Genomic DNA, 27199 nt, shown 5'->3' with positions numbered 1-27199 from the left:
CGTGTACACACACAACTAGTATGTGAATAGTGTGTATGCAAATACCAGTAACCAAGCATATGAGCATATGAGGATACAGAACAAAATCCATTCCGGAATGCCATATATATATATATATATATATATATATATATATATATATATATATATATATAGCAACATATATAGCAATATTGTCCTTGCAAGATTTTGATCCCCAGGAAGAAAAAAACTATACAAATACAACTGTGATTTCCAAATTCAAATTTGCAGATGCACACATTTTTTTCAATAGGATGCAAATATTTACATATAAAACACAATTCACGCAAGAATTTATTGAATATAAGTGCAATTTGTGAACAAACTTTCAACGTGTGAATGTGAAACTGGAAATATCAATTTAATTCTGACTTTAATTTAAAAATTATTATTGGTTGCATCAATTTGCTTGAGTCAAACTACCAACAGTCAATATTGGAACCCATCATTAAGACGTATTATGACTCATTGTGTAAAAGTGTATTAGTTTAGGAAAAGTAGAAGGTAATTGCCATGTTACAAAAATATTCTATAAACTGTAAAGGTGTTGACTCTATACGGAAGCGGATTAGGGCCAATTTTGATGGAGAAAATAATTTTTAGCAAATCAAGAATAAAGTTGAAATATAATGTTGACATTGAAGTAAAAAAAACAAGACTAAAGTCAAATTTTCAAAAATGAACTCAAAATATAATATTGTGATGTTCACCATATTATAACAAACAGCAGATTGTGGCCGTAAACAAAATGCCATGTATTGATGAATGCGTTAAACTATACTTTAACGTTGGGTTTAATAACAAAGACATTATTTATTTTTTAGGTCATAAACACAGCATTGTAATCTCTTTAAAGACTTTAAAGAGATATTTCCAAAAATGTAATCTGTTCAGATGGAAAAACCAGTGAAGTTTGGAAGAGGTGGAGCATTCAGTCCATCCGTAGCTATTGAGGAGCTACGGAAACAGATTAGGGTCATTTTTGATGGAGACTGTTGTCGTATAAGGTGAATTGTCAAATCCCGTGGATATGACTTTAATAGCAAACCTTCGACTTCAATCACAATACTGTATTTTGAGTTTATTTTTGACTTTAATCTCATCTTTTTGACTTTAATCTCAACCTCATTTCACCTTTATTCTCAAAATGTCAACTTCAATCTTGACATTTTTCCAACTTTATTGTTGAAATTTAAACTTTAGTCTCTACATTTTGACTTAAAACTCGAGATTATTTCAACTTAATTCTCGAAATCTGAACTTTAATCTCGACATTTCAACTTCATTCTTGATTTGTCCAAATTATTTTCTACATAAAAAATGTCCCTAATCCGGGTCTATAACTCAAAAATCTAGTCTTACATTTAAGAATCTTGGTTCATTCTCTGGTAATAGAAGTTGATTTTCTTGAGAGATTGTGCAGAAATGACAAGATTGCTTTAATGGTCTTCATTTCTTGGTAAAATGTGACACCTTATGTACACGCCCAAGTGGATTTCCATCTGCTTTGACTGCACTGCAGCTGTATGACTTCTTAAAGGGAACGGCTGCAATTAAATACATGCGCCTTCGATGAGAAAGTCAACTTTGACAATTATTTGGAATATTTCTAAGCATAACCAGGCAGAAGGAGATTTATGGTTAGGGTTTTGAAGCGCACTAACCGGTACATTGCAGTGTTAATAAATAACCCCAGAGAGACCAGTACAGCAGCTGGACCCTTCCCTTTAATTACAACCAGCTCCTCCGCCATGAAGGCACGGTCGGCGTAAAACAAGCAAACGCTCCGTCTGCTTCTCTGTCCGTCGCGGCACCTCCAAGTTTCTCTCCCCTGCCATGCACCGGGTCACCTCGTTGCTGTCTGCCCTGCTGTTCGTTCTCCTGCCGGGACAGAACCGGGGCTATTTCCCGGAGGAGCGCTGGAGCCCGGAGTCCCCGCTGCTCGCTCCCCGCGTTGTCATCGCGCTGCTCTGCCGCAACTCGGCGCACTCTCTGCCGCTGTTCCTCGGAGCCATCGAGCGCCTCAACTACCCGAAGGAGCGCATTGCACTGTGGTGAGTGTCACCTAATGCCATCAGACAAACACTGGGGAGCAAAACAAGCTTACTGATATTCCATGACAAGTGCCTCATAAACACGTTTTAAACTCCCTGGAATAGTGTCAAGTTAATTCACTGCAAATGCTATGTTTAACTCTTGGTCCTAACTTGAGATTTTTCACACTTTTTTTTTTTTTTTTTATTAATTTCTTTTTCTTTTTTTGTGCACATTCAAAAAAAAAAAAAAAAAAAAAAAAAAATTTAGACAACTACAACAATTTGCTGAACCTAAAGTTATTTGTACCAAATGCAAACGGTAACACACGCACACTTGTTTAAAATGTTTTTACATTTTGTCTTATATCATTGATCTATATATATATTTAGTGATTATTTGCATGGTATATTCATGGACCACAGACACATACTTTGTCTTTAGAAGTTGAAGACATTTGTAAACCTGTTAAAACATTGTCAGAGAAGTTATATAAGCCATATATTTGTTTATATTGTTAGTTGTGGCAAAACAAATAATCTTGAATATCCGGTCCACACTCATAGGATAATATTTGTAATATAGTTAAATGATGCTTTATCACACCACTCTGTTTCCAGTCACTATTATTATTCATGTTTTTTTAATTTTTAGTTTACCTTTATTTAATGATAAGTCATTGAGAACACGTTCTCATTTGCAATGATCACCTGGAATAGTTAGATTTAAGGTACTTGCTCAATGTCCCAGCGTGATGGTCCACAGGTTGGATTCAAACCGATGACCCTCCAGTTACAAGCCCGCTTCCTTAACCAGGTTAGGGTCAGTAAGCACGTTCATAACTACTGATACTTCTTTAGTCAGTTCAGTCTGATGCAATAGACAAATCATATTTGTAGTGTTTTACCATTAATGGTAACCAGCAGCAACCAGTCAGAAGAAAGTCTCAACTATCAGATTTGTTAGCGAGGCACCTATGGGATACATCAGATCTCTACGGAAACAATTTGTGTCTGTTTGCAGCAGTGTGTCTACTCTAAGTCAGTACTTTCTGGCATTAAAAACCATACCAGTGGTGAAATGGGTCTGGGGGTATGACAGTGTGGCTCCTCACGTACCAAGGGAGCTGTGTGGACCCAAATGGAAAGGAGGGCGGAGCCTGACTGTAGAGCCACGAGCATGAAAACTTCCATTGAGTCACAGATCCTCTCTCTCTCTCTCTCTCTCTCTCATCGCCACCCCACTTCCCCTTTCATATCCCTCCCATTTCTTCCCCCCTCCTCTTTTCTCTTCCACATCTGTCTGTCTTCTTTGTTTTTAAAACTGATGTTGAAATAGCTTCAATTTTGTCAAAATTCATCTTGATCCAGACACAAAGCAGTGTCTATTGAACAGTCCTCAATGCATTCACTCTTTTTTTCATTTTACTCCTTTGCCAGGAAAATGTGTGTTTGAAGTTTGATCCTGTAATTGGCATTCACTCATGACAGGAGAGATCATGTTCTCTTTGGAACCCACTGGCCTTAATGCCGATAAATGAGGGTACTATGCAAAGCTGAGTTGAGTGTGACAATATGAAAGTGAATGTTTAACACTTGCCTCATCTTGAAGTCCTTTTTAAAATGTACAGTATATTCACTGAAAGATTCCTGTCATTTCTTGGTCTTTTTTAAAAAGAAATTCAGAAGCAAATACCCAATATTGTGTCTGGCTCCATCATGTCCATGTGGCAGCCAGTTGTCTAAGACAATTGTTACACCATCACACAACTTTTACCAACCTTGATGTGGATTTACAGGAAAAACTATAATCCCATACCTAATGGAGGCTTCAATTCACATATTAGTTTGATTAATTTCTGATTAATTCAGGGTTTTATTCTAATCTCCTTGTCACTGATGCTGGTCCAGGAACCCTGTATTCTCAAATGATTCACAAAATCAAATTTTTGAGTCAATAAAATTAAGTGTTTACCAAAACATACTGCAGTCTTTTCAAACTGGCGCCAGGCAGAACTCCTGGGGCATCTACTGCCTGACTATCGGTGCAATTTCCTGTTTGAGTAACAATAAAATACATTGAATTGAATCGGCTTTAGTGTTTTAAACCAAGGGTTCTCAAATGTTTTGGATCCAGGGACCACTTACAGTACATGGGAGACATTTTTTCAAGGACCCCTCTCATATTCCTTACGTCAGTTAAACGCAATTTACCACCATTTGTTGCCCTAAATGATTTATTCTTTGAATGTTTCAACTTAAATATTTAAAGTGTCTGTGACACGAAATATTATTGCTTAAACCAAACATGTTATTGTCCAAATGTGGTTCTTTGGGCATATTGACATGTCATGAGTTATAATACAAGAAAGGCGGTGATTTTATATCAATTTCTGAGATAAGATAAGATAATCCTTTATTCATCTCGCAATGGAGAAATTTACAGTGTTGCAGCAGCAAAGCAGAATAACATAAGAAACTCACTCAGTGCAAAATTATATTAGATAAAAACATGAAAGTTAAAAAAAGAGCCAGTAACATCGACATGTAAGTCTGTATACACTGTATGGACACTATCATGCACACAGTACATATAAAGATGGACATATGGATGGAGGAACAGATGAAGATCAAGGGACAATTGCACATTAGCAAAGCAGAAGGGACGCGTCTCCGAGTTTACTTGAATGAACCAATAGTGCCGTCAGTGGTTACTCAGATTTCAGTGCAGCTGTTATGCATTTTGGATCTGAAAGGGAAGAAGACTTTTCTGAAGATGATCTACAATCATCAGACTAATGCTCTGTGCATTGTGGGGTTGCTTGCTACATGTTTGAGTCAGCTGGAACACAGCCAAGTGATGTGGACGATGGCAGCAGAGGCAAAGAGGACGCAAAGCAATCGATGTGTAGGTCATATTACTCCCATTAGGTTTAAGCTGCTGGAGATGATCATTTTTAATCAGATAAAGACATAGTCGGGCTCATGTTTGTTCCCGGTATTCCCCGGGATAATGCCCTCACTCCACGGCACATTGAATATTGTTCGGGTTCTGAACTTTGTGTATAAACCGCAAAATAAACATGAGCAATATTTTTCATTCTGTGAAAAATACCAGAATTGTGTTGGAAAGTCACTTCAGCAGTGTTTTGGGGGCATACGCAAGAAATCACGGTAAGAATAAAGTACACTTCTATGCATCTATCTACGGGACTACACATCCCACAATGCAATGCACGAAACATTTCCGCTAACGTAAACAAACGAAGTGTTTGCAAAGGTTGAGAAGAACACAGGATGCTGCTGTTGGTTGGACCAGACCAATGAGCTCTCCTCAGTTTTACTGCACCAACCCGTATCTCCCAGTCAGTTGAGAATGAACTTACAATTCCTGATGCCATTGAGGTGTTGCTACACCCATCAGCAATGCATCTTTTTCCTTTTTTCTACGGAAATCTGATGGAATGGTGAACTTTTCCGTGTCTTGTATGTATGTAAACAAACCTCGCGTTCTTACTTTACGACACCTCCGCTTTGTAGGCCATGGTCTGTTGGCCTCAAAATTTGTAAGACTATTTGTGACAAAAATCCTTAATTTATAACAGTGCGCGAAAACATCTTTTTACTGATAAATTGATTATTATACATGATGTACTTTATGGAAAGTATAAATCCTTTCATTTACCCAATGACATCCTATAAGAAACTATATCGATTTGTCTGATGGACTGACCAACATTAGTTTGCTGCGTGCATCGAGCGCTCTCTGACTGATAAATTCATTCATTGATATTCATATACACTGTGGTGACACTGAGAGCCTCAGTCCTATAAGGTAATACAGGCTGTATAAATCTAAAATAAAAATATTCTCCTCCATGTGATGTAGGCTGAGCTGCATGAATGCAGCATCAGAGCTACAGACAAGGTATTTTTCTTGAGCAAAGTAAAACTGATCAGTGTTTGTATATTCTCAGCTGAATTAATATTGTATTTCCCTTTAAAGTCTTGTTAATAAAAATAAACTTAAGAAGTACCTGTATTAGTCTTGTATATAACACAAAATAGAGCTGGGGAACACATTCGATTTAATCGATTTATCAAATTTGTAGATAAAAATAATTTTTTTTTTTTTTTGCAAATTCAAGTGTGTGTGTGTGTGTGTGTATATATATATATATATTTTTTTTTTTTTTTTTTTTTCTCACCACAGTTTGTTCAGACTTTTCATGTTCCAGCAAAATCGCCCAGCTCTAACATAAAATGCGTTTTGTATTAACGATAAACAAAATATGTGCACTTTTTTCAAAAAAAAAACCTAAAGTAAATTTTTTGCATGATTTTAGAGCCATTTAGACAGCCTTCACAGTGATACAGCACTGGATCATATCCAGTATCTATATACTGCACATGTGAAGTGTGTTTTTATTTGTGCAATGGTCCCCACATGTAGTTATACACTTTTGTAATGATAAGTTTGAGTTTGAGATCCACTGTATAAATAGAAGGCTCAACTTTCATAATTACCTATAGGGTGCACAACGCCAAATTCTGCTTTCAGCCCTTCAAACGAGCCCTGTTTATACTAGTCACGTGTAATTAACTACGGTAGTAACTTCTACTGCTCTTTTCCATTATCGCTTCAAGGATAGCATACATAGTTTTTTTTAAAAATTTTTTTATAGCATTACTAAGAAGTTAAGCTCCTTGATAACCGTGACTACTTCTGCCATGCAGGGAGTTGATCCCATAATTACATTGACAGTAGCACATGCTGGTGAGATGGCTAACAACTTTAATATCTTAGCTCATACACACCTTGGGTGTGTTTATCCTCAGGTTTCCTGCTCTACTGTTGGATAATAATAATTTATCATTTTTTATGCTGTTTAACCTTTGTTCATTGAAATCTAGATACATTTGAGTTTCAGAGCTAAAGATAAACAGTTCCATTTACTGGCCACCTGTCGATGCCTGCAGTTAATAGTGTGACAGTTTAAGATGGAATACTTAGCAGGCAGCAACAGAATCGACTCGTTTTCATGCAGACTGCCTAATGATGTGTGTGTGGACGTGTTGGTGTATCTCAGTGTGTGTTGTATGTGTGTAAGCTCTGTGGGGTCGTGCAGAATCAATGTTATCAATCAATGAATCATTTTCTTTCCCCGACTCCCTATCAACTCTCTCATATCTGTTACACATGGATCTGCAAAGGCTATTAATTCTCCATAATCCCTGTTTGATTCATTTTTATAAATGAATTGAGTGAAAAAGGAGAGAACACATAGGATTAGCATTGCTGTGCTAAAAATCCTTCAGAAAGATGGGAGACAAAGAGCAGCAGCAGCGTTGACAGTCGCACACTACATGACGGGGCTGGAAGCAAATCCTTTTCTGTTGTACTTTCACATTCTTTCACTCTGTCTGGGTCCCTGCCCCTCCCCAACATGCTGAGATTCGTTTTGATAATGCAGACAGCAGCTGAATACCCCTCGCCCACTCCCGCTGTCTGTCTTTGCAGTTTATAGATGTAGTGTTTGTGAGCTGCAGCGCTTGAATGGGAACATTCCCAATGGTATTAAGAACCTAAATGTAACAACAGTATATGTGATGATCTATCCCACACAGCTCAATATGGAAGCTTTTTATAGTCATCTAATCGATCATCTGACATTTTGACATTGACATTTTAACTCAATACCACTGAATATTTTGTAATAATAAACTAACCAGTCTCACATCATTCGAACCCGATTAGCTCTAAAATAATATATTCAAACACAGTGCATTCCAACTTGGAGTATGGGACTTTTTATCTGTAAACCTGTAAAATACTAATGCATATCCCTGCGTTCTCAAAACTTCCAGGAATTCCTTACAGGTAAAAAAAAAAAAAAAAACAGACAAGGTTTCCATCTCTTAATCCTCAGTCAATTATTGTAAACACAATTTACTAGGTGTAAGAAAAAAATCAATTCGGCGATATTGTGAGATTACACTGCGCGATTATTGTATCGATCACAAAAAAAATCCAATTTAATTTTATAATCATGTTTTTTAACGAAAAAAAAAAGCATTTAATGACGCTAACATATGCATAGCACGTAAACGCCCAGTCACCAGGTGTCAGTTAACCACATCAGACCTTAGTGAACTACCTCACTCCTCAATGCATTTTAGCTTGGTAGTTGATTGTACTTTATTTTCATAAAACATACTTGGCACTTTGATAAATGTGGTTACTTTTTTTTTTCTCTTAGAATTTAAGAACTTGACAGAATTAGAATCTGTGGTAGAAGCAAAAGTTAGACTTTTTTGAAAAATGTAATTTGACAGTTTGATTAACATAGCACTTGTTTTTAATATTGCCACTTGAATTACAGTAAGGTAGCATTTATTTGTTCTCGCAGGTTTAAAAAAAAAGAAAACGAAAGAAATTGTATTTCATACCATTTTGTACTTTTAAAGGTAAAATTTGTAATTATTGGTATCGCTATGTATAGCATATTGTCGGGCTGGGCAAAAAATCGATTTAATTGATTTATCGAATTTGTAGATAAAAACAATTTTTATTTTTGTAAATTCAAGTTTTAAAAAATATTGTTTTAAAATTTTTTTTAAATAAAAAATAAATAAATAGAAAATTCCCACCACAGTTTTTTCGGACTTTTTCGCGTCCTTGTAGTTTACTGTAGCGCGATGTGAATGACAGAGCCTCATTTACTTTTTATTTTGGGATTTTCCACTCTTGAGGACAATCAAAGCAATAAAGTTGCACTTTTGACAATATATCTGACGTCTGCAGTCATTTTCAAGTATATTGTCAAAAATTGAATTGAAACTTCAATTTTTCTTTAAAAAATTCAGAGATTTTTTTTTTTAAAGGTGAAATTTCCCAGCCCTGCCGTATTGTTTAGTATCAGGATATATCATATTGTGACAGACAACTTGTATATTGTATTGTCAGATTCATGGCAATACACACCCCTAAACTTTACTGCCTTAATGATTGGCCTTGTTTTGATTGTTTATACTGAACTGAAGCTGTTCCAGCCTATCAGATCAATGCTTTCTTACCACTTTGCTGCTGTCATATCAAACTTCACACCGGGATATGAGGTCTTATTTCCTTCCTTGGTTTTCATCTAAATTAAACCTGGCTGATGCAGATAAATATATTTCACAGATGGGGTGTTTTGTTGTTGTTGTACTCTTCACTTTTTTCTTTCCTCTTTCTCCCCACAGGGTAGCGACAGATCACAACGTAGATAACACGACAGCGATCCTCAGAGACTGGCTCATCCAGGTGCAAAATGACTACCACTATGTGGAGTGGAGACCCGAAGAAGAGGCAAGGTAGCCGAGTGTGAACATGGAAAAGTATATCAGTGTGTTTGTTGCGTTTTCGAGTATTGAGAACGTCTTTCTTTGCATTTCTCAGGGCCTTTGAAGACGAAGTGGGGCCTAAACACTGGAATAACATGCGTTATGAACACATGATGAAGCTCCGTCAGGCAGCTCTGGAGACTGCCTGGGATATCTGGGCTGATTACCTTCTGGTATGTTACCATGTCCCCTGCCTGACTGCTATTCGTACAATGAATATGCACCACTTTATCAAAATATGCAATAACACTCCATCTGTTTTTGATTGGCAATTATTTTGTCGTTTGAAGAAAAGGTATGCCGAAGATGAAATTTAGAAATTATCCCTTAAGTTATCTAAATTTTGTATATATAAATTATTTTGGACTTCAAGTGTTAAGTTGAGTTACGTTTATTTAAGACCAAGCGCCTCTGTAACTGTGTCTTTATGGCTCTGGTTATGATATACTGATGCCTATCTATTTGAATTACCAAAGTTGTGAACCAGTTTTTATCAGATTGCATAACGCTACACGTGAGCTTTATGTTTTGAAACTCAAAGCCTTGCTTGCATTTAACGAATTTATTTTTACTTACTTCATACTTAACTTTATTTTCAGGGTTTTCCCCTTTTTTTTCTCTGTGCTTTGCTCAGCTGGGTTTGTTTAACGATTTGGTTACGTTTTTGAAGTTTATTTTTCTAAACAAATAACATGGCCATTTCAATGGCCTAATTACTCACTTTTCTTTGTTTTTGCTGTTTCCATATAATTTAGTCACAGATTTGTGGCACTAATTTCTATAATTTTTACTCTATAATTGGTATTTTCCTCCAATCTGGCCTGGATTGAAATTCTCGGACGTGCTGGATTCTAGCAAGCAGGCCTTTAGTTTGACTGCCTGCTCTGTAATTTCACATCTTTTATCAGGGTTGCAGAGTGCTGGAGTAGAGACTCAAGCCATCACAGAAAACCAGTGGCTCACACACTTTCTCTCCCATAGTCATTTTAGATCATTGAGCCTATCATTCGGGGTGGAGCAATTTACAATATTTGTTTCACAAGATTGTTACAATACGGTGTTTTAAAAGGGAAATAGATTTAGAGAATATTTTTTTTAAATTTGTTTCACATAGAAAATTCAAACTGGATATAAAAATAAAAATAAACAATATAATAAAAGGACTTTTCCTTGTTTAAGTGTAACTGCCACACTGGCAACTGTTGCCATTCTGAAATTAAAACCACACATACATGGATAATGGTTATCATCGTGACACCCTTTAAAAAAAAAAAAAATCCTCACCATTTACGTTGACTGATTATGGTGCACACACACTTCCTTTGCTGACCTGTAGGGGCAGCAACATGCCTCTGCTGCACCGTTTCTAATAAGAGAATGACAAATTTAATACCAGAGTTCATCCCATTACTACCTCCTCTCAGAAAGTCACATCCTTGACAGACTCAAGTTGACGCAAACATTTCCAAAGCACCAGTAGTTAGTGGGCCTGAAAGATACTGGGCAGCCATAATCTGATAAACCTGTAGACAAAACTATTCCCTTGGTTTCCGTCTGAGACCAACATATTTTGACTTCAAGTGAATAGTTTTGGTTACTTCTTCAAAAACTCATCATGGCTGTGAGATGAAAATCATCTTCTAATTGGGATGTAACGATTCACTCAACTCCCGATACGATTCGATTCATGATACTGGGTTCACGATACGATTCTCTCACAATTTATTTTACAAAATGGGACTGTAGACAAATATTCCTTTATTTTTTTGGGGGAAAAAACAGTCTGCATTGTATTTACGTCAGATATTAGTTTGGACCAGCAGAGGGCGCTGGTAACCCAGTGGTCGGTTGGCATGCAGATATCCTTGCAGTGAAGAAGAGAAGCTATGCTAGCAGACAGAGCTAATAGCAAAACGTGACTTTTATAGATATTCACGTAATATTACAGATATTCTTTCGGTGCTAAAGGGGTAAAGAATCATTTATGAACATGTTTAAGAGTAGATGGCGGCCAGAAAGAAAGTAGTAGCAGATTCCGCCCGCCACCTACACTTTTAGACGAGAAGGATATATAGCGTTTAAAAAAAGTACTGCGATTCAATTTTCAGAGCATCGACATGAACTGTGATACCTATGAATACATTTTTAACTGCCTTACAATTAATTGTTACATCCTTATCTTCTAATGATCCAGTAAAAGACTGTCTGATGACTGTTTTTTCTTGTCCGAACAATATAGAAAAGAATTGTAATTAAAAATACAGTCATTCATTTTGTTGCCTTACAGTACCCTATGGCTACTGCATAGAGAAATAGACTTTATTGCATGCTTATATGGTACATATATAATTTCAAATTGTTGTTATATTACAGTCAAAAGATAAACACTGTCTGAGTCTGGTGGTGCATGTCGGTAGTTTTCTGAAGCACTTTTCAGAGCGAGAACCCCATTAAAGATGTTGAGCTTCTAGATCTGCAGACTCTGCAATTCCCAAAGATTTCCTCCAGAGAGAGCAGAGTGAGCCCAAAGATCACATCAGCTGTGTTAGCATTTATCTGGAGACTTTATACTGCCTGTGCCTTTCTGCCGTGGTCAGGCCAGGTCATTTTAGTAGAATTTTACGGCTCTTTCAATCAAGTAGTGGTCTTAAACAGCTCAATGGAAAAAAAAAAAAACCTAGGACTGCTGTCTCACTTTATTAAACCTGGTTGACATGTAGACTATTCATGTTGGCTTCTTATTGAATTCCCAACAAACTACAGACTTCAGTAATGTTGTATTGTGTTTTAGATTTATCAATATTATAATTTATTAGACTTCTATAATTATTATTTTATTACCGCAAAATTCTTCGACTTCATCAGCAAAAACAAAAATGAATGCAGAAATGAAATTGTCCGAGCTGAAGAAGTTGCTTGTTTGCAATAATCCAACATTAAAGGCTTTATTATTACCAAGAATGAGACATTAGTCTCCCGACAGCATTTTTCTTTAATCTGACTGCACCATTTTCAACATCTAAGGCACCTCTCTGGAAAACATCTATATTTTGTTTACTGTACAACGCGATGAAAACCAGTGAACACTATCAGACTTATCATTTGTTTGTGGATCCATCAGTCATTCTGTTGCAGCAGGTGAGGTTTTGGATAGACAAGCATCGGCACTGTTTAGTGATGGTAAACATCACGTCCCTTTGTTGTGTTTGTAGGTGGTGGACTGTGACAACCTGCTCACCAACCAGGATGTGCTGTGGAAGCTGATGAAGGAGAACAAAACTATTGTAGCCCCCATGCTGGAGTCCAGAGCGGCCTATTCTAATTTTTGGTGTGGCATGTCTTCTCAGGTACACTCCATTTACACTTCTCCTCCCTCCTTAGCACTACTTATTTCTAAGTCATTTATTCATTTAGGAGGAATTGGCGTGATCACTATAGAGATGTACTGTATAACTTGCCTTTGTTTTGATTTTGTACTTTAATTTCTATTGACTTTTTTATTAGGGGTGTCTCGATCCGATATCAGCCAGAAAACAAATATTGCATTCAAGTTTCCACTAATCATTTTTTTTGTTTATTCTATTCAATTGTAAAATACTGTAGATATTATGTTTATGGTTAAAAATTATGTAACCAAATGGTTAATAATAAATGGGTCAATTTTTCTCATACCTACTGTTGCTGACTGTTGTTCTGTTTGAGAAACATCACTTGATCAAGCCTTTTCTAACATTCCACATTACAAAAATAAGTAATTGTTATTTTTTTGTTAAAGAAAAAAAAAGTAATAAGTATGTATGATTCATGCTGATATCGGTATTGGCCGATACGCAAGGCTGCAATATCGGTATCATATCGGACATGAAAAAGGTGTTCAGGACATCACTACTTTCTATTTCTTTTACTACCTATTGCAAAGATGGATTTACTTTAACACTGCCCAATAATAGCTTAATAGTCAGGTTGCTTAAAGCTGCTGGAGACTAGGGCTGGACGATATGAACAAAACGCATATCTCAATATTTTTTCTCAAAATGGCGGTATACGATATAAACCTCGATAATTTTAATTCACATAAAGTCTGACCAGAAATATAATTCAGGGTTATATTTGCTGATGCAAAATGCCACACATGCACAATTATTAACTAACACGTTAACAAAATGTGCCACTTTTGGCTTTTTTCCCCATAAAGGACAGCATGTGTGAGTGAGTTCTGTAGTGTGGCTTGTTTAGGGGAAGATCCTGGTTAGTACTCACTCAGAAATTTGTCTCACTGCTTTTTAATGCTGTTCTGCAAAGTAGAGAAAGCAGCTACTCCTAAAACAAGTGTTTTAAAACAAAATAAAAATGTGTATTGATATAGGCGAGATTCTAATTTTCTATATCTTGAATCTCAATATATCACCCAGCCCTACTGGAGACGATAATTTTTTATCAGATAATGGCACAGTGTAGGCCTCATAGATCAATAAGTTGGAGATAATTTCTTTGAATAAAGTGTTTTATTTCCACTACGTTTATTTATATTGTCAGAAAAGTTTCCCATATTATATTGTGAGATGTGGATTCCAGTAAACGGATGCAAAGAAGTGTTTCTCCTTCATTTTTGCTGTGATTTCTTTGCCACACAAGGTCAGTGATTGGCTAGTAGTAATATTTGTAGAGTTAATAATCAAGCTCACTTTAAAATGAAGATGGAAGCTCAAACTGCTATCATGTTTGATTTGTTTACACGCCGACAGATATCACTGCACATGCTTTTTTTTAATGAAAGATATGCATTCAATGCTAATAATAAAAGTCCCAGCACACTCTTAGGAAGTCAGACGTGATGATTAAAGGTGCATCAAAACTATTCGCCATTTGGATTCATATTTGGACAACAAGTCATCATAACTACATCTACATGCCTAAATAATTGTGATGTTGCTGCCATGTGATAGATTGATTAGCTATTGAAGATAGCAAGCAGCTGAACAGGTGGGCCCATCAAAGTATCCTTTGAGTGCATCTACTGTTTATATGTGCATCATTCGTTGCAGTAGCAGCAGATGCCTGTGGGTGAATACATTTTTTTTCCTGTCACATTAGAATAGACACATGGGCATTACCTATCCTCATGCAAATAAATGACTTTCATCAGCAGTCTGTTTCTTTCTGACTCAAAACAGTATCTTTGCCTGAGTCATATTAATGATCCTGTATCTGCAGAGTGATGTGGGTGTGATGTGTGATGTTATTAGTGAGGATGCGGGAGGAATCCTCACTATTGTTATCAGCTTTTTTCTTCCGTCGCTCGTTAACTCCTCCCACACTTTGTCCGATTTTGACAAATAAGCTGTCAAAACGTTCAGAAAGTTCCCAAGATTTATGCATGTACTTCTAAACTTTGAGTTATTAATTTTTTTGTGAAACTGCATTGACTTTTCAGCTCCGATTCCATTTTTAGAATGGACAGCTTGTTAAGCTAGAGAGGAGCTGCTTCAGTTTTTACCTGAAAATCTTTGCAAGCAAAATACAAACCATTCAACCTTTAATATGTTCAGCTAATACGTCCAACCCATTTCAACTCTATTTCTAATGTTAAGTTATTGCTCGGTTAATGCTAATGCTAGGTCAGTGCTAATGTTGGGATAATACTATTGCTCGGCGAATGCTAATGTTAGGTTAATAATAATGCTAGACTAATAGCGATGCTAGGTTAATGCTATAGCTAAGCGAATGCTAATGCTATGCAAATGCTAATGCTATGTAAATGCTAATGCTATGCTAATGCTATGCAAATGCTAATGTTATTTTTTTTTTTTCAGCCTTAAAACATATGTTACTCACAATTAGGTTAATTTTTTTTACCAATTATAAATACATATTGACCAGACATGTTCTAGAAAAGATATGATATATTGCTGTAAAGCAAACAACACAAATTTTTTTCAGCATATACACTGAGCATACCCTGAATGCAAAAGGTGCAACAGTTTTTAATCAAAATGACCATTAGAAGTGCAAATCAGTATCAATATTGAACTTAAGGAATCTTATAGCGCATAGCATGAACCTGTCATGAACAAATACAAAGCATTAAGTGAACAAACATACTGTTTGTAATGATAGTGTGTGCTTCCTGTTTGTTCTCCCACATGGACATCGCACAGAGCCGTTCCTTTGATATGAGGCTTTCAAGCTGTCACTCAAGTTTTTACTTGTTTTACTTTTGATTTCATTTTTTAGGAGTCGACCCAAATATTTTAAACAGTTTTATCCTCATTAGCTTAATTTAGTTTTGTCTAATTTTAATCACAAAAATAATGATGAAATATTTAAGTCAATGAAATTAACACTGTAAACAACTACAGAACTTGTCATGAGTCTCACAAACAATCTATGCTTAATGTATATACTCCTCCATATCCTCCTCAGAATCATCAACTTCAGCATTTTCATGCTGTTCAAAGGTCACACTTGAGTCTTTGGTTGTGTTACAAAATGACTAGTGCTTTGAGGTGACTGTTTGAGATTGATTTTATCCGACTGGACAGCACAAGCTTGTAAATGCTGTTACGTCTACTGAGGTGATCACTGCATCTTTGTAACACTTGGCCAAAGAACTTGGCACAGGGAGCCTTTCCTACAGCCCATTTCAGAAGACATCCAGATTCACGACACCACAGGATGAAACTTTTAGGGCAGTCCTAAAGCATCCATTTAGCTGGCCACAGGCTCGCTCAAAAAAGCAATGTGCTGAGGATCAAACACCCTAACCTCTTTCAAAATGTTGATGGCAGGTTGCCCATCAGACATGTATTTTGCTAGTTTCTTTCTGCATTGTCGTATCCCTGCTCCAGTGTTAAGTATGTCCTTCTTTGTGGCTAATGACAAGTCCAGACCCTCAAAGTACTGTGTGCATGCCTCGTGCTGTAGTTCTTTGATTGCCGCAAAGTTCATCTGCAGATCTTCCAAGTAGTTGAATATGCATGACACTTACCTGCACTTCCATCTTAATGAAATCTTTGTACCATGGGAAGTGTTCAGATTGGTACTGCACAGCACTGAACCATGAGTTCCATCTTGTAGCACATGGATTTGGAGCTATGATTGCTTTCTTTCCTAGGGGCAGTTTTTCAGACAAACTGAAGGTATCATCTTTTGCGTACGCCAGCTTGATAGAACATCTGAGAGAAGCTTAACATGAACGCATTAACTTTCTTAAAAGGTCTTCGGAAGGCGTTTCCAATGAGATTCATGATGTGTGACATACATGTAATGTGAACTGACTTTGTGAATAAGGACTGCAAAGCGGCTGTGTATGCCTTTTTCCTATAGGCTGCATTGCCTGTGTCAAACACTATGACATTTTAATTTGCAATTGAGTTCTCATGAAGACACTGGACCACTGCCTGTGATACAGTTGAATGGTTGCATTCCTTTAGAAAAACTGTCAGCGAGATGGGCTAGAATCCTCCCTGAATTATCTTTATATTTGTCTTTTAAATTGACTCACCTTGATTTGTTCTGTGCTTGCAATTGCTCTCAAGGCAGCAGCCTCGATGACTGTGATTTGTCGAGTGGGCTGTGCATTGGCTTGCATTCCCTTGACGTGCTTTGCAGAAGCAAAATGCTTGTCCATCGACGATTTCTGCTTTTGCTTAAAGGGGACATATCATGTTAAATCCACTTTTTTAGCCCTTAAATGCATTTTGATGTTTATTTAGATTGTTTAGAAGCACAGAAAAGTTCAAATTAATCTCTTCAGGTGCTCCGTTGATATCTTTATATTCTGTTTTGGTCATATTTTTCAATCTTGTTTCGATTTTTCGATTCTCTATTACGTTTTTTGAACAATAACGTCAGCGGAATTGCCAAATTAGGACATCGACTCAGGTCCAACACTTCGAGCAATCCGCCATTTTTATTTCTCGCTTTTATTTTGTAGTCCAAGCTCCAGGATGCAGAAGTTACGAGAGGAGAAATCAAAATGTTTTGTTGTTGGATGTAGTTACTCACACGCTTCATTACAACGTCTCCCAGCATCAGAACCTTTTCAAAGTGCCTGGTTGAGTTTTATTTTTCACGGAAATGTACCCACATCTGTGGGTAAGGTCATTTTTGTGTGCGCGCAGCACTTCAAGGATGACTGCTTCAGCAACTTCCGCGAGTATAAAGAAGGATTTGCCGAAAGACTTTGTCTGATTGAGGGTTCAATTCCTTCTATCTTTGGAGACGACGAACAGAGCACTTCGGTAAGCTGTAAATAACGCTAAAAAGTGTGATAAGACATCCCTGTCATTGTTTTGTTAGCATTAGCAGTTGCACCGTCTTCATATGTTAGCGCTGTGTGCTCGTTTTAGATCCTTGATGATATGGCCTACGTGGTTTAATTTAAGTCTAAAGTTTTCATTAGTCATTTCATTTTGCCGTTTTTGTCTTTGAAAAGACTGTATTAAAAGGCATTTCGTGACGTTAGCTTGGCGCTAGCGTTAGCTCGGTGCTTGTGTTAGCTCATTTGTTAGGGTTCTGCAGGTTCATCATCTTCATTTTCATCTCGCTCCGCCGGGTCAGACTCTGGCTCAAACATGTAAGGCTGGATGGACAAGTATTCCGTTGTTGACATTGTGTAAATAACGTGTGAATAAACTTTTTCTGCGCCGCTACATAGCCATATCTCTTCTATCAAACTACAAAAATGGCCGAGCAGGGTGGAGTTGAACCTGGAGAGGGGGCGGGGTATGAAGTGTCTCATTTGCATTTAAAGAGACCGCACCAAAACGAGTTGCTCTTAGAAGCACATCAGAAAAGGGGTAGAAAAGGGGTCTGGGGAGCTATAATAATGAGGAATTCAGACCCAAGCAGTGCAGTTCCGCTTTATATAGACCACAACTGTATGATTTAAAAAGGAAGGATTTAAAACCATGATATGTCCCCTTTAATGATGACATTGCATTTTGAAAAAAAAAGTTTACTTCTGCTCTCATGAAGCAATGTTGGGTACTGTTTTGCACGGTCCTTAGCAGATATATTTGTTGGCAAATGCAAGGTATGTGTATATGTATACATACATATACACATTCACATTATCTACCTCTCATCATCATGCCACATCAAGCAATAAATAATAATCAACAAGAATCATTAATGACCATTATACCCGCTAAGTAACCTGTTTTTGTACATTTTCTTGAACTGGTTGATATTTGGCCTTGAGTTCCTCATTTAGATTGTTGCACAGCTTGACACCAGAAATAGATACAGAAACTTTTCAAGGTTGTTTGTCTGTTTAAGCTTTTGAATTATGTCAATGTCCATGAATTTCAGTAGTTTTGATTATATAAAAAGTGGATTCGTGTGTTCCAAGTCGTTGACCTTGTGAATAGTCCTTATTGCTCTTTTCTGCAGAAGAGTAAGTGACTGTAATGAAGTTTTGTAAGTATTTCCCCAAATCTCAGTTCAGTAATGTAAATATGATAAGACCAGTGAACTGTAAAGTGTGCGAAGAGAATTATGATCCAGTAATTCTTTGGCTTTATGTACTGCAATGCTTCTTGAAACTTTGGACTGTACGTGTTTGATGTGTGGTTTCCAACTCCAAGTCTGTCATCCACTGTAACTCCAAGAAATTGTTCATGCACCCGTTCAGTTTCAAACCCATCTAATCGCACCTTTGTGTTCCCTGTGCATTTGCCAAACAACATGAACTTAGTCTTACTTAGATTTAATGATAATTTATTCCAGTCAATCCATATCTTTAGTTTTTTATTTTATTTCCTCATTTGTAACAGTTTGTACTTGTTTAATGTTTTCTCCTGAACCAAAAATATTTGTCATCTGTGAAATTGTTAGGTTAGTGTTAATGCTAATGTTATGTTAGTGCTTGTGCTTGGTTAATGCTATTGTTAGGCCAATGCTAGGTTCGTGTTAATGCTAGGCTAATGCTTATATTAGGCTAATGATAATGCGACGTTAGTGTTAATGCTAATGGTATTTTAGTGCTAATGCTCGGTTAATGCTTTTGTTAGGGTAATGCAAGGTTAGTGTCAATGTTAGGCTATTGTTAGGTTAATGCTAGGCTAATTGTATTGCTAGGTTAATGCTAATGCTATTTTAGTGCTAATGCTAGGTGAATGCTAATGTTAGGTTCGTGTTAATGTTAGGCTAATGCTAATACTAGGTTAATGTTAATATTAGGCTAATGATAATGCGAGGTCAATGCTAATGTTATGTTAGTGCTACTGCTAGGTTAATACTAGGTTAATGTTATTGTTAGGTTAATTCGAGGTTAATGCTGTTGTTGGGCTAATGTTAAGGCTGGTTTAATGTTATGTTGCTATCTTATGCTAAGCTAATGCAGTGTAGCCAGCATCTGCATCCTCACTTGCATTTTCTTCAGGAAATGCAAATATTCTTTATTTTTTTGTATCATCTTCAAATGAGTTTTAACTGGTATAAGTGGCTCAGGTCTGTTATTGACAAAGTAATAAAGTCTCACCCAGAGCATGACATTGTCAGATTCTACAATAAACTATTGAGAACTGTACTCTGTTGGACTATGATGTCTTTGTGCTGGGTCGGTAGGGTTACTACAAGCGTACAGCCGCCTACATGCCGATCCGTAAGCAGGAGCGTCAAGGCTGCTTTGCCGTGCCCATGGTGCACTCCACCTTCCTGGTGGACCTCAATAAGGAGGCGTCTCGTCAGCTTGCCTTTTACCCGCCACACCGAGAGTACAGCTGGGCCTTGGATGATGTCATCGTCTTTGCGTACTCTGCTCGCATAGCAGGTTCAAGGAACTGCAGTCATCTTTTTCAGAGATTATTGTTCATGTGAAACAAGGTCAGTGTAAGTGTGTATGTTTTCTCTCCATTCCTTAGAGGTCCAGATGTACATATGCAACAAAGAGACTTATGGATATTTCCCAGTGCCAATGCGCTCCCATGCTACTTTGCAAGATGAGGCAGAGAGCTTTTTGCACACTCATCTAGAGATTATGGGTAAGTTTAAGTATGTTTTTTTTTTACTCTTGTTTTTTTTTTTTTATTTGGCAGATTCTGTGGATGAGTTAATCTGTCAATATTATCACATTAAGGTTTTACTGTCGCTTTGTTATGTTGCCATTGTGCTATTTATTCAAAGCTTGTTTAGAGTCTGTTAAATAGTTGTTGCAATCTGAAATGTAGCTATTGGATTCTAAAGAAACTTTAACTGTTCATGTGTATTTGGTAATGCATTCATACTTGTGGTTGACCAGACCAATGATCAAATCAAATTGGGAGACCAATTGCATGTTGATGTGCCTCACTTAGTTTGCTTCAGTGGCACTAAATTCTACTCCATTTCAATAGATGGCAGTAGGGAGCATGATTCATGACGTGAGAGTTTGAAGGCATTTGTTGTGTCCCAGGAATAATTCACAAGTTGTTTTCATTAGATGAAGCTAGATCTGCTTTGGAAAATAGCATATTAGTAATTATTCAAGGATTTTTCCCATGAGCAACCCTTTGCTCTTCTCTCACATGCTTTCAGAAATACTTGTAATTGTTGTTTCATTTATTTTCCCCAAATTTGTCAGATTTTTTTTTATGACACAAAAGCTTTTTGTTGTTTAGTGTTGACACCTTCCTGGTTCATGTGTTATCTCAGACAGCGTATGGGAAACCTTCTCATGTTGCTGCAATCTCAGAATATAAATGGTAAATGGTAAATGGACTTGATTTTATATAGCGCTTTATCACCACACTGAAGCAGTCTCAAAGTGCTTTACATAACAGCTCATTCACCCAATCACTCTCACATTTACACACCAATGGGACAGGACTGCCATGCAAGGCGCTAGTCGACCACTGGGAGCAACTTAGGGTTCAGTGTCTTGCCCAAGGACACTTCGACACATAGTCAGGTACTGGGATCGAACCCCCAACCTCTCGATCAGAAGACGACCCACTACCACCTGATCCACAGTCATCCACTTTTACAGTTTTAAATAGCCAGCACTTTCTGACACATTTATGAAGACTATTACTTACTTGATGACAGTTCCATCTCTTGTCATTTACTATGTTGTTTGTTGTGCCTTTGTTAGCCTCAGCACTTCTTTTTTGGATTGAATTATGTACAGAAGCTTACCAAAAAACGGTTTGTACAGTATATTGAGAACAGGGGCCACCTCAGTCTACTTTTGTGGGCCCCCAAAGTAAATGCACAGACTGACTCCTAAAGCATGCAAAATTACAGAAAAATACACAAAAAGGACTTAACCAAAAACAAGAAATATGCACAAAATGAAGACAAAAAAACAACTAATCCACAAAATTACAACAGAAACGCACAAAACAATAAAAAATAACACCAAAAAATTACAAAAACTGAAGAAACTTATTTGTTGCTACCTGTATAAATTCCCTGATCCATCATTATTCTAAATGCAGACATTAATGATATTGTAATAATCACATTTTTGTGGCCCCCACTTTTGGAGTACCGGTAGGTTAAAGACAATGATGGTATTACATGTAATGTTTGCAAAGGTTTTTCAATGAAAACCCTCAACTACAGCAGGATTTTTTCTGGATGTAATAAAAACAACTACCCTTATAAGCATTAAAACTTGATTATCCTAAAGATACGTGCTTGGATACATATCCAAAGACAGTCTGTTGTGACCCTCTGCTATTCCATATGCTGTAAACTCAAATCCACAAACATTATTTATACTGTTTGTGACAGTGAATAATCCTCCACTGGAGCCCTCCAGCTTCCTGTCTGTTCTTCCGAAGCAGCCTAACAAGATGGGTTTTGATGAGGTACACACGAACACAGACAGACACACACACACACACTCGCAGGTTTCATATCAGATTTTCTCATCATACATATGCTTGTACCATGACTAGCACGTGTGAGATCTGTGTCTTACTTTGCATGCTCCCAGGTGTTCATGATCAACCTGGTGCGGAGGTCTGACCGCCGTGAGCGAATGCTGAGGACACTCTATGAGCAGGAGCTCAGCTGCAAGGTCGTTGCTGCTGTGGATGGAAAGTATGTCTCATCTTCTTCCTCCACATCTACCGTGGTTTTTCTGTAGCATGTGGTGCAGCCTGATGTTGGGACACAAAGTGACACAAATTGTGTGAGAAGAGGATTACATGCCGTCATACTGAGATTCAAATGAGAAGTTTTAACTCATTTAGAAAACAGTGTTAGCTGTTGGTGGGGAAAAAATAGGAAACAGTTTGAGCTAATTGCGAAATTTTACAAAGGCAGCATGCAGATATATAGAATATTTAATATATTTTTGTATTGATAATTAATTTTTTCTTCAGAGCTTTGAACAAATCTGAAATTGAGTCCATGGGGATTAAGATGCTGCCGGGATACAAGGACCCTTATCACGGTCGACCTCTCACTAAGGGTGAACTAGGATGTTTCCTCTCTCACTTCAACATCTGGAAGGAGGTAAGACACTAGTAAAAGCCTTGGGACACTTGTTGTACCTGCACGCAGCAAATAATGGCTCCCATTCAAGTGTTCAGCGTTTTTAAGATTCTTATGTCTGGTTATGTTTTTGCCAGTGTTTATTTATTTATTTATTCGCTCGTTTTTTATTTGAATTATGTGTTTGTCTCTAAACAGACTAACCCAAAAACAAATAGACCGATTTTCAGGAAATATTGGAAATGGAATAAGGAAGTAATTCAAATTGCTGATTCTAAGTCAGTTTATAAAAATCAATGATTCCCATGTTCAGCTCTTTGAGCTGGTTTTACAGCACATCCTGCTGGTGATTTGGTGCCTTTAACGTGTGAATATCATGGTACCATGATCAGGATCACTGATCCAGATAACTGCCAACATCTGGTAAACAAGGATGAATGGCGCTGGCGGAGGTTTGCGCTCTCTGAAGGCTTTTGTTCTATTTTTCTTCTTCTGCTGTTGAATTGTAAATGTGTCACTGTAGTTCCTCAGGTAGGTTTAATACACTTTGCCAATTCAGACATCAAGCATTTGTTAAAAGGGAATGGAGATATTAGGCCAAAGATATTAAACATTTGTGTTAATAAAGATTATTCTTGTTATTTTGATCAAGTGAAATAAGTTTGCAGTGATGGAGAATCTAAATAATAAATAGAAAAGAAAAAGGGGAAAACATCATTTCAATCAATATCATTTACAAAAAAAATAGATATGTAGTGTTTTAGTTCTAATCAAGTAACCATAATGTTGTGAACACTAAGCCAGGCTCTTTCCTGGACAGGAACTATGTAACCTTTCAAATGCTTTGTTTTCCAACCTACTGCTATATAAGATGATTAAGTTATTAAAAATTCCTGCTGATAAATTGTCACTGATCTTGCGATTGGACTGACTTCCTTTTTTCTGACATCCTGTCTTGTTATTTTGCCATTCTATGTTCAAACAGTGATACTATTCCTTATTATACAAACGAATGGTGTTTTCAATCAACTAAACCACTCGCATTAATTAGGATGACATTTTCTTTTGGACTCATCAACACTGATAATGCTATGATTGTTTTAAGTGTAAAGTTTAAAAACTCACTTATTCATACATTTTTTTTAATGAGATGTAAATATGTATTTAAGTAGAATGAGCTTGTAGTCAACATTGTGGGGAAAAAAGTCCTACAAGCTTCTGTTTTTACAAATTCAGTAACTTTGTGTATTAGATAAGCTACAAAACATAGACTCTAAAACCACACCTGTGTGTGTTCAGATTGTTGAACGTGATCTGAAGACGTCCCTTGTCATCGAAGACGACCTGCGATTTGAGGTGTTTTTTAAGCGCCGTCTCCAAGCGTTGCTGCAGGAAGTGACGATACACAAGCTGGACTGGGATCTGATGTGAGTAACTCTTCAATAAATAGGAAAAAGGAAATTAGCTAGGCTATAAAACTATTTAGCAATACATTGAAACTAGTTGTGGCTCTGTTATTTAAGTCAATAATTCAGCATTTCTTAAAAGATTCTGGGTAACTCCTTACTTGAAGTTTTATATATAAAGGTTGACATTACACTGTCATTATTATGACATGACACGTCATTAGCAGGAATAAGGTCTCATGAAGGTTGTCATTAAGCGTTGTTTGTTTCCCTAACCCCGAACCTTAACCCTACCTAGCCCCAGTAGATCCCTCCACCTAACCCAAAAAATGTCATGAAGACATGAACTCTGCGTCTACAGACACGCCCACTCATGCATATGCATGAAGGTCCCAAAACTGCCTGTTTTTACAAGTGTCATGAAATTGACTTTTCAGAGGGCTAAAACTAAAAACTTTAACAGGTGAGTTTGGGAAAATAAACCTCAAATACTATGCTTTTGGGGTTCTTGGAACGAATGGAGATGGGTGAATAATAGCATGATACTGGACCTTTAATGACAGCCTTCATGACACCTTATTCATGCAAATGACAGATAATGACAGCGTAATGTCAGCCTTATGTATAAAACTTCAAATAAAGTGTTAACAGATAATTTGTATGTAGCTTTATATCAGAAAAAAATGGTGGATGATTTTGACTGAAATTAACACAATTCTTAATAGAGGTCATGTTTTTGGGGTTTTGTGATGCAAATCTCTTCTTTTTTTGTTTTTGTTTCTCAAATGTGTGTTTAGTTACATTGGACGAAAACGGAATCAGGTAGATCATCAGGAGAAGTCCATTCCAAACATTTACAACCTGGTGGAGGCGGATTACTCCTACTGGACGCTTGGCTACATGCTATCGCTACAAGGCGCCAAGAAACTCCTCAGAGCGGAGCCTCTGACCAAGATGCTGCCTGTGGATGAGTTCCTCCCCGTCATGTACAACAAACATCCAGTGTGAGTGTTATCCATGTGCTGCCTTCCTTCATGTTTTTCTGTTTGATTCCTGTCCTGCGGAGCCTTTAATTTTACCTGATCTCGTCTCTGCTGCATCAGGTCTGAGTACATGGAGCATTTTCCACGCCGGGATCTTCAAGCATTTTCAGCTGAGCCCCTTCTGGTGTACCCAACACATTACACCGGAGACACCGGCTACATCAGCGACACAGAGACATCAGTAGTCTGGGACAATGAAACCGTCAAAACGGACTGGGACCGCGCCAAGTCAAGGAAAACACAAGAGCAAGGGGAGCTGAGCTTCGAGGCCCTAAACTCGGATGTCCTGCAGTCTGAACTTGAAAACTGGAGTGTACGAGATGAGCTTTGATGAAGAAACGAGGAGGACCTCAGAAAGAACTTTGGCACACAGTTGAGGACGAGGTGATAGAAAATTGGTTTGATAGTAAAGGGAAAGGTGAGGTGACGGTTTTGTGCCTTCTCTCCTAAACGTTGTAGTGTGGAGTTTAACTCTTTAAGAGTGCACATGCAGCTTCCACTTTATTTATTTCATCCCCTGTCCATTACATACTCCTTCAGTCCTGCATCACTCCTTTAAAAAAAAAAAAAAAAAAAAAAAAAAATTTTTTTTGTCCTACAACAACTTCCTGAATGACGTCTGTACTATTTCAGCCTTACTGGACAGTTTTAAAACTACAAACTTTCCACTTATAATTATTTTTTTACAGTATGTATGCTGTATGTTTAATGCTGCCTTCACACCGGATGCATCACGAAATGTCCGTCTGTCCAGATTACACAAAGTCAATGGATAGATGCGTCCCAGATGCAAAATCTTTCCAGTGCGATGGTGCGGTGCAATCCGCACGTCAAGTGCGTTGACCATGCGAGCGCGCTTCCGATTTTACGCATATTTGCATACCCTCATGAGTTGAAAATATTGAATTCCTACGGCTGTTTCGCATGACGAAAGCCAATCAGTCTTTGTTGACAATGACGTCAGGCCGTCAACACGGACACCGGTCTGTTCACCCATTCAACCATGGAGTAGAAGCTGTGTGTGACCCCCTGGAGCTGTATGACAGCCTTTATAACCAGGACTGGACTAGGAAGGATTTGGCGTGGAGAAGAATCATCGAGGAGGTGGTAGAAGCAGGTAAAAGTTCTTTCTGTAGTTTTCATCTTTGAAAGTCGGCACTGAGCTAGGATAGCATTTGCCGCTAATCACACCGGCTTTTTTCACTGGTGGTTTATGCTGGTGAGAAGAGAAAAAGGAGTGCAGCTCCTCGCTTCAGCAGGCAGTGAAACTCACGAGTTGGATGCGTCGCTGGCAGTGTTTGGAATAACGGCGTTAGGTAGTGGCTTTTGTTTTTCAGTAATGGGGTAATCTAACTAATTACTTTTTACAGCGTTATCGTTACTGAACGTTAAATGTGGTGCGTTGCATGTATTGATTGAACAAACTGTGATCCGAAAGCATCCCCGGCTTCTTAATCAGCTGCAGTGAGGAGGTGGGTTAAAAACATGGTGAGCGGTTATGATTGGCTAATTCGGCGTCATGTTCCATGGTAGCCAATCAGAGCCAGTGTTTTTACTCGTGCCAGCACATGCGCCACACACACACACAACTACTACAGATTTGATGAAGCAGCAGTGATGGCCAGTGTTTATCAGTCTGATGAAAAGTTGACATTTTTAAGGTGACGATACAAACACTACTTTGAATTAATTGTGGTCAAAGGCAAGAACGTACATGTGAAGTGTTCATTATATCCATGAGTGAAGACTTTGTCCGCATCCGTTGTAAACCACTCAAATTTAATGAAGCACCTCACGACACGCGACCCTAAAAAATATGAATTCTTTGACATATAGCAACTTTTTTTTTTAACAGTAACGCAAATAGTTACTTTACTTGGTA

General features: G+C 37.5%; 1 protein-coding gene across 1 annotated transcript; it reads left to right on the top strand.

Annotated features, from left to right (window-relative positions):
• The first annotated feature begins 1592 nt into the window (after positions 1-1592).
• On the top strand, positions 1593-26551 carry LOC114470300 (procollagen galactosyltransferase 1-like). Its single transcript, XM_028458418.1, has 12 exons — positions 1593-2075; positions 9300-9410; positions 9496-9613; positions 12653-12787; positions 20013-20217; positions 20309-20428; positions 22161-22237; positions 22366-22472; positions 22757-22889; positions 24168-24295; positions 25072-25278; positions 25378-26551. The coding sequence occupies exons 1-12, from the start codon at positions 1858-1860 to the stop codon at positions 25646-25648; spliced, it is 1830 nt and encodes a 609-aa protein (XP_028314219.1). The 5' UTR covers positions 1593-1857; the 3' UTR covers positions 25649-26551.
• The last annotated feature ends 648 nt before the right edge of the window (positions 26552-27199 follow it).

Source organism: Gouania willdenowi, chromosome 1 (assembly GCF_900634775.1).
Source record: "Gouania willdenowi chromosome 1, fGouWil2.1, whole genome shotgun sequence".
Taxonomy (NCBI): domain Eukaryota; kingdom Metazoa; phylum Chordata; class Actinopteri; order Blenniiformes; family Gobiesocidae; genus Gouania; species Gouania willdenowi.
Note: the sequence above shows the minus strand (reverse complement) of the source record. Positions and strands in the feature narration are given on the sequence as shown.

Coding starts and splice junctions, on each gene's coding strand:
- LOC114470300 (XM_028458418.1), top strand. CDS start 1,858: ATGCACCGGGTCACCTCGTTGCTGTCTGCCCTGCTGTTCGTTCTCCTG. Junction 12,788..20,012: donor GGTGTGGCATGTCTTCTCAG/GTACACTCCATT, acceptor CTGGGTCGGTAG/GGTTACTACAAGCGTACAGC. Junction 22,890..24,167: donor ACTTCAACATCTGGAAGGAG/GTAAGACACTAG, acceptor GTGTGTGTTCAG/ATTGTTGAACGTGATCTGAA.